This window comes from Vombatus ursinus, unplaced genomic scaffold, assembly GCF_900497805.2.
Source record: "Vombatus ursinus unplaced genomic scaffold, bare-nosed wombat genome assembly UNPS02014837.1, whole genome shotgun sequence".
NCBI classification, from domain to species: domain Eukaryota; kingdom Metazoa; phylum Chordata; class Mammalia; order Diprotodontia; family Vombatidae; genus Vombatus; species Vombatus ursinus.
Genome location: NW_020954615.1, coordinates 2,425,922 through 2,434,190, shown reverse-complemented (window position 1 = coordinate 2,434,190; position 8,269 = coordinate 2,425,922). Strand labels below are relative to the sequence as shown.

General features: G+C 59.0%; 1 protein-coding gene across 2 annotated transcripts in view; it reads left to right on the top strand.

Moving 5' to 3' along the window:
• Positions 1-8,269, top strand: part of RAB11FIP5 (RAB11 family interacting protein 5) — a 52,713-nt gene that overhangs the window by 30,991 nt on the left and 13,453 nt on the right. Inside the window, exon 4 of one of the 2 annotated variants that reach the window (XM_027839945.1) lies at positions 5,696-7,675. The exons of the other annotated variant lie outside the window; for it this stretch is intronic. Coding sequence (XP_027695746.1) covers positions 5,696-7,675 — 1,980 coding nt within the window. The remainder of the gene's footprint in view (positions 1-5,695; positions 7,676-8,269) is intronic. 2 annotated transcript variants of the gene reach the window in all.

Below are 8,269 nucleotides of genomic sequence, written 5' to 3'. Positions count from 1 at the left end.
CGTGCATGTCTGTGTCCATGTCTGTGTGTGTGTGTGAAACACAGGAGGGGTGGGGTGGGGAATGTAGGTGCGAGGAAGGTGCTTGACCTCCTGCGTGGGAAGGAATGGGGAGGGTGTGTGGGAGCCCAGGATGTACAGCCCCGTGGATGCTGAACCGCTACGCCCCGTTCCACAACAGCTCTGTGCAGGAAGCCGACGTCTCGGGTGCTGCTGTGGGGGTCTAAGCTGTGGCTCCCACCTTTGTAGGACCAGTGGGGCTGCAGGCTCAGGCTAGGGTGAGGAGGTGGGTTGGTGAGCAGGTTAGAGGAAAGGAGTGAGGAGAAGTATCTGGGAGCTGAGAATGCTTTTATGGAAGTTGGGTGGAGATGAAACTTGAGCTTGGTGCTGCCCTGACCCTGAGGAGCTGAGGAGAGACGGAAGGCCCTGAGAGATGCCTAGACTTAGCGAGGTCAAGCGCTGGATGGAGTGCTCGACCTGGAGAAGACCTGAGTGTGAATCCTGCCTTGGATCCCCCCAGTTGGGTTTTCTCTGTTGTAAGATGAAGCTGGGAGTTGGGCTCAGTGACCTCTAAGGTCCTTCACGCTTTAGATCTGTGAGCCTATGCGAAGAGAGGCAGCAGGGGTGGAAGGGAGGCCCCTTGTTGTGAGGGTTACCATGGGGGCCCATGGGACGCGTGAGCTTGAGCTGGAGCAGCGATGGGCCGCGGGGCTTGTCATGTCGCATCGGTGGGACCTGGCCCTCCTGCTGTGGAATCCCTTTCCCTGGACAGGATCTGGGCTGCTCCGGGCTAGTCTGACCCAGAGGCAGAGGGAGGGAGAGAGGGCTGATGGGTGGGGGGTGCCCAGAGGGGCCTCTGCTCCTTGGAGTGCCTGCCAGCAGAGCAGGCTGGGCATCTCCCTTGTTTTCCACCCCCCAGTTAAGCCCGGCTCTGCTCCAGGCCAGATTGCCTCAATTCATCGAGAGAAGGCAGGGCCTGGGTTTGAATTCCGATGCCCCCATCTCTTGGTGAGCTTGTCCAGGCCTCATCTTCCTCGGAGGGGCAGCCTATTGCTGCCTCCTCCCTGAAGCCTTCCCTGACTTTTCCCTTCCTTGTTGGTATTTTCCCCCACTCTCTGATTTTATTGTACTAGTGTAACCCGTGAGGGTGACCTCCCCCTCCCCCCAGCGCTGGGCTCCCTGGGGGTGCTGAGAGAGGCCTGTGTGGTCACCCTCTGAGCCCATGTGCCTCCCCCACTTCCTGGAGCGTGGGCCCAGCTGTCGGTGTGGGGAGTGAGGGCTCCGGCCTCCCAAGATCTATGAGTTTCTCTGCCCTTGTTGGCGTCACTGGGCCCTCCTTGAGGATGGGGTGCTGCCTTCATCTTCCTTTGGGGTGCCCTGTCCTTAGCAGGTGCCTGGTAAATATTGGTGCCCGTTCAGAGCCCCAGCCTCTTCTGCGCCCTCTCTCCGACCTCAGGGAAGAAACAGGTTCTAATTGTAAAAATGCAGGGGAGGACTTCATGGTGACTCCCTTCCTCCAGGGTCCTTGATCAGCCCACCTTTCATCCCCTGGAGGACTCTGTCCCCCTGGCCCCGGGGCAATGCCCTGCCAGGACTGGCAGGAGGTCACACTTACCCAGTGCTCCTGTCCCCTCCACTGCCCACCACAAGCTCATGACGCAGATTGCACAAGGGTTGTGATCCCCATCGTACAGATGAGGAAACTGAGGCTCATTTCTGGCCTAGGGTCACGTGGCTTCTGGCACAGAGTCCCGGCATCCTTCCCCTGCCAGTCAGTGCTGCCGGGCTCCGGGAGGGAATGTGTTGGGGGGTCAGGGCACAGCCTCGTGGACTTGGGCTGGACCCTGAAGGGAGGCAGATTGCCTCCTGTGAGCAGGGACTTGGAGGTAGGAGTGAGCACAACGTGAGGGCAAGTGAGTGCAGGCTGTGCAGAGGGAAGCCACCAATGAGTGTGGAGAGGGGCTTCAGTGCCGGGCCGAGTCTTCGGAATCCTGGGGTGATGGGGAGCCCCTGAAGATCTAGGGGCAGGGAGTTGATGGGACTTCAGGCAGCTTTGTTTGGCAGCTCTGTACTAGAGCATGTGAGAGCAGGAGTGGGGGCCTGGAGATGGGGTGAAGAGTTCTGGGTACAAAATGGCCAGGGCCCAGAGGGGATCCAGTGGCAGCTGGTTGTAACAGCTTGGAGCCCAAGTCCAGCCCTCTGGTCACTGCCTCACCTGGCTGCCTCAGGGTCACCCTGGGACCATTGGTGGAGCTGGCCTTGAACCTAGGGCATCTTCCCCTGCACCAAACTAGTGACAGGAAAATGTTGAGTTGGGGAGCCTGGGAGCATGTGACTTCTGCCCTTGGAGGCAGGGGAATGGCCAGGAAGGCGCCTTGGAGCTCAGAGTAGCTGCCTTCAGGGAGCCCTCCCCTGGGGCCAGCGCCTGACACCATAGCTATAGCTTTGTGTGTGTCTCCTGGTGGGGCAGGGTGGGGCTGGTGTTGTCCAGGCCAAGCTGTGGCTCCTCTTCCTTCTGCTTCCCTCCTCACTGGTCCCTGGCCCTGCCCTGCCCTCACCCCCCACTCCCATCCCCTAACTGGTGACTCATTCATGGGCTGGGAGAGTGGCACCACAGGTGAGGAGGGAGTGATGTAAGGTCAAGTCAGGGAAGAGAGTGTGGCCCCAGCCCCTGACCCCCTTCGCCCTGCCGCTGACCAAGCTGGGGGCAGCTGCCCTGAGGGCTGAGGCTTGAGCCCCGCTGAGGTAGGTGTCGGGGGTGACTAGGAACCTTTCAGAACCTCCTCTGGTTTTGGTCTTGTGGGATGGGGTCAGGGCTGGCTCCAGCTCCATCAGGGTTGGGCCAAGTGACCTCTAAGGTCTCTCCAGCTTGAAAATCCTGATTCCTCGCCTTCTCCCTCCCCCCTCCCCTCCCCCATTAGATAGAGAGCTCAGTGCTTTGTGCTTCGCTGGGAAAGGGGGGCTGGACCTTGTTGCTGGGGGGCTCCTGGATGTCTACCCCCCCAACCAAACCAAGAAAGGAGGGCCCTCTTAGTCATGTGAGCTAATACCTGTGAAGTGCTCGGCATTCTGGGTGGGCCTGGTTTTACTCAGCTGAGAGTGAGCAGGGAGGGCCAGAAACCCAACATGCGAGGGCCTCCCCTCCTAGGGAGGCTGAATCTCTGACCTTTCCCCAGCTTCTCCCGCCAGCACTAACACTGAGGGAACGGTGGAGAGGGAGGTTCCCAGAGCACTTTCCTGACAGCTCTGGGGACATCTAAGCTGTGGTGAGGGGGACTCTGGGCCCCTTCCACTCAGCCTTCCCTGTTCTCATAAAAAGGCCTGATCAAAATAATCGTCACTTAGATGTCAGGCTCCGCTCTAGCCGGCCCTTTGGGCTTCCCTGGCTTCTGGGCTCTAGCAGGGACCCTGGAGACCATGCAGGCGGCCCCTTATTTTACAGCTCAGAAAACTGAGGCCCAGCAGTGCAGTGACTTGCCCCCAGACACACAGCTAGTCAGTGTCGGAGTGGGATTAAAACCCAGGCCTTCCTGATGCTGGCCCTCCCATCTGTCCCACCTGGCTGTCCCATCTGTCCAGTGGGGGGGAGGGGGGTTGGTTGTGTCATCCTCGAGCTAGGCTCAAGCAGACCAGGAAACCTCTGGACCATCCCCAGAAAGATGGTCGTTTTAAAAAACAAGTTGCTGGACTTGTTAAGTGTCTGGGCAGGGTGCAGAGGAGGCCAGTGTTTTGCCCAAGGCACCCAGCCAGTGAAGGAGCAGAGCCCACACCATTATTCTTTCTAGTCCAGAGCCGAGAACTTTGGGGTAACCCTGGGTTGACTTGGTGGCCTAGCTTTTGGAAACTCACTTTACCTTCAGTTTCTTCATCTATAAAATGAGGATAATAATACAAGGTGGTTGTAAGAAAACTACTTTGTAAACCTGGGTCTCAGTTTCCTCCTCTGTAAAGTGAGGAGCTTGGACTACAGGAAGTCTAGATTCCTCCATCTCTGACCTCTGACCTCTCTAGCCCAGGTGTTGTTCATTTTGTGTCCCAACCCCAGGGGCATTGGGCTGAAGCCTCTTAACCCCCTCTCTGAACAGTGTTTTTAAAAAATGCATAAAAATATGCCTAGGGTTACAAAGGAAAACTATGTTGAAATCAGCCGTAGGGATCTGGGCGATTAGCGTGTGGAAGGTGCCCTAAGTGTATGTCAGTGGTGCTGTGGCCTGGCTTGCCTGTTGCCCACGTCATGTTGGGTAGTTTCAAGCTTGGATGCGGGGTCAGGAAGGCCCGGGGTCAATTATGAGAGAGCGCCAGGGCCTGTGATGTCACCGTTTGGGAGTTCCTGCTGGTGCAGACTGGGATGGCCTTCGGGGGCTTGGGCACTTAGAGATGAAGGGGTTGGTCCGGCAGGGAGGGCCATTAGGTATTGGAGGCCTCTCCGGTCTTAAGGCCAGGCCTCCCTCCCCTAATCCGTTCTGCTTCTCAGATGATGGGCAGAATCGTGTTCTGTGTAAATGTGAGAGGTGTGGAGCTCTCTCTGAGCGACGGTGCTGAAGGGCCTGCCCCTGCCCCACCCTGGCCCAGAACCCCTGGAGTGCGCTGGCAAACTCGCATGGCCTTGGAAAGCCGCAGAGTCAAATCTCCATGCTGTGCTGTATTTCTAGTTGCTCAGACACTTCCCATTTACATTTTAATCTGTTTGGGCAATGTGACCGAAGGGCTCTAAGCTGCCGAGCAGGCCCTGCATGGGCACAGGGGCTTTCTTCCCTAGGTAGGAGCTCCCTCAGCCATCAGGGTCACAGATTCAGGCAGAAGAGGTCGCCCCATAGTGGAAGGGCTGGTGGGAAAGTGGACGACTTTCAGTGATGTCTGAGCTTGGTTCTGTAGAACTGGGTCCTTTACAGGAAGCCTTGGGGTCACAGCCCGAGGGGGTCATGCTGGGTGACCCCTAAGGCCTCTTCCAGCTCCAGATCTTCGTCCTGTGATAGCACCATGCTTCTGGGCTCTCCTTGGCCTGGGGGGGAGGGGAGCATCCAGCGCTGCCTCCTGTGGCCCAGTCCTGAGCAGAGGTGCTGCTTTGGGGACCGTGATCACAGCTGCTTCATCTTCTCCCGGGGAATCAGTGGGCATTTGTGGCAATGCCCCTTGGTGGTGGGTGGGGTGCCCTTTCTGGCTTCATTCCCAGGTCCCCAGCTGTAGCTCCTTGTACACTTACTAGTCACTTAATAATGCTGATTTGTGGACATCAGAGATCCCACTGCTTCACCACAGAATTGGGTCTTGAGTGAAATCTCTCCCCACCCCAGCCTCAATGGGGCTTCTCTCCCGGCCCCACCTGCCTTTACTATGGAGCCAGATTGTTTTCTCTGTCGGCCCTGGGTCCTGGATCCTGGGTCCTGGGTCCTGGGTCCTGGGTCCTGGGTCCTGGGTCCTGGGTCCTGGAAGGGTCTGGGGAACGTTTGGGTCCACACTTTCCTCCTCACGGCCCTGACCTTTTAGTGTACCTAAGTGTGTGTGCGTTTTTGCACGTGTGTGCATGTGCCTGTGAGAGTGTGCACATGTGTGCATGCTAAGTATGCATGCATGTGTGCGCATGCTTGTGTGTGCACGTGAGTGTGTGCATACATGTGTGCACGCTCATTGGTATGGGTGGGTCTGCAGCAGGACCAGACATTAACCAGGAGGCCCGTGGTTTTGTCTCCTTCCGCAGCCTGGACGTGTCTCCTCAGGTAGAACCTGGCCCAGATGCGCCTGCGCCGCCTCCTCCGGGCAGCCTCCCCTGCTCCCCCCCTGCTCCTGTTCCCGCTGCTGCCGCTGCTAGCATGCTAAGCACTAACCTCTTTGCACCCGCTGCCGCCGCCACCGCCTTTGCCTCCCCCCCTGCCCCCTCCCCCAGATGTCTGGGATCTACCAACCCATTCCTCCCCTCCCTGCAGAGCAACCCCTTCTTTGAGGAGCTCGTGGCGGACAAAGCGTTAAAGTGTGCTTCACCTGCTCGCTCTCTCCCCAGCGGCTCGCTGGTAGCGGCCCCCACTGCGCCCTCCCTGCCGGAGTGGGACGACACCTTCGACGCCTTTGCCGCCAGCAGGCTGCCCCCCGATGCTGGGCACGGACTCTCGGCCCCAGCCGCAGAGAGGGGGGCCTTGGGAGCGCTCCAGGCCGGCGATGATGACGTGCAGATGGCAGGGTCTCAGGAAGCTCCCAGGGGAGGGGGAGGAGGCTCAGTATCGGCGCCAGAGGCTTCCGGACCCCTGAGTCTTGACGGCTGGAGTGTGGCCCCTGCTGGCTGGGAGTCACCTGTGTTTCGAGGACCCAGCCCCTCCTTAGCAGCCGAATGGCCCTCACCGAGCCGGGAGCCAGAGGAGGAGACCCCCTGCCAGCGTCAGGAAGCGGACCAACACCCAGAAGCCCCTGAGGCTGCTTGTCCCAGGCCCCGAAGAAGAGTGAGCGCTGAGCAGGAGAGGTCGCCTAACCCCGGAGCATCCACGGAGCCTGAGGAAGAGCCCAGGAGCGTGGAAAGCCACTTTTTCCAAGAGTTGAATGTGGTTACTGATCTCTGGTCATCAGAGATGGTAAACATCCCTCCTGTGTCCAGGAGCCCCCCTCCCATCCCAAAGAGAAGCTGGGAGCAAGAAGAGAGCCTTTGGGGGGCTCTGGATGAACCCCCCGGCCTTCAGGAGCCAGGATCCCCAGGGCCACCTCCAGACTCTGCAGGAGACGTGGACAGAGAAGTCTTCTCACCACCCCCTGACAAAGGGGAGGGGTCCCCTGCACCAGAACCTGGCTCTCCTCCACCCAAGCCACCACGCCTTTTCACACCCATGAATTCCCAGAATGAAGAGGAAGAAATGAACCCAGGGGAGCTGAGCAGAGAAGGGACAGAACTGTGTGTCGAAGACATCTGCCCAGGCCTTCCGGCTCTCCACCACCAGGATGAGATGGAGGGGGGTGCCTTGGGTGTGGAAGAGCTCGAGATCTGCCCCACTGTAGACCGTCCAGACCAACGTGCTTCAGAAGGGGACTCTGTCAGCTGCTGGGACCCGGTTCCCCGGGTCCCTGAGCCCGGCTCTCCACCAGCTGTCCTGGATGTCCCTTCCCCAACACTCACCTCACAGAGCAAAGCTGGCCAGAGCCAGCATTTCTGGGCAGTTCAGGAAGCAGAGTCTCAATTCCTTGGCATGTTGGGGACCCTCCAAGACAAACCTGAGCCCCCTGGCCCCCTGGTGACTGCTGGTTTGGAGAAAGATCCTTTCTGGGCTTCTGATGATGATGATGATGACACCTTGAGCTCCTCCTTACCTCGTGGGAGCCCAGCTTCCACCATCCTTCCAGCCTTGCTTTCTGCTGGGGATGAAGCTTCTCCAGAATCTCCCAGCCTAGAACTTGTGGCCCCTCAGGATCCCCTCCTTGCTCCTCCCCTCCCTCCCCCTCTCCCTTCTCCATGCCCAGCCACTAATGTGAGCAGGAAGCCTGGCCAAGAATCCCTCTCTCTGCATGGAAGCCGGCCCTTCTCCTTCTCTACCCCGGCCCCGATGGACTTCCCTGCAACCCGAGGCCCCTTCGAGTTCCCCTCGCCCATCGAGGGCTCCTCGAGCCCACAGTGGGGCATCGAGACCCCTTCCACCCTGCTTGCGCTTCTGCCCCTGGAGACACGACCAGCTGAGGAGCCTTCGAGCCAGCCTGGCGCCAGGTGAGGGGCAGGGGGGTGGGGCTTTTCCTAGGCAAATCCCCTGCATTCTCTGGGCCTGTCCAAAACGAGGGCGCTGGGCTAGAGAGCGATCATCTGAACCTGAGGGCAGGACAGAGCCCAGCCCAGAACAGTCCTGGGGGCCAGCTTCTGAGTGAGGTTGGTCTGACGGGAGTAAAGGAGGCTTGGATGGAGGTGGGATGGGCTGAAATCCAGAGTAGGTAGCCCATGTGAAGAGTCTGGTCCCTGTAGCCACTGGCAGTAGAGGCCAGGCCTCGGGGAAGGGAAGGATATGGCCCATCCAGCCCAAGTAGTGCTGCCTCCATGGGAGGAAACGGGGGTCCTCTAGTGGGGAGGAACTGGGGGTCTTCTGATGGGGAGGAAATGGGGGTCCTCTGAAGGGAAGGAAATAGGAGTCCTCCAGTGGGGAGGAAATGGGGGTCCTCTGACAGGGAGGAAATAGGAGTCCTTTGAAGGGAAGGAAATGGGGGTCCTCTAGTGAGAAGAAAATGGGGCTCCTCTAATGGGGAGGAAATGGGGGTCCTCTAGTGGGGAGGAAATGGGGGTCCTCTGACAGGGAGGAAATAGGAGTCCTCT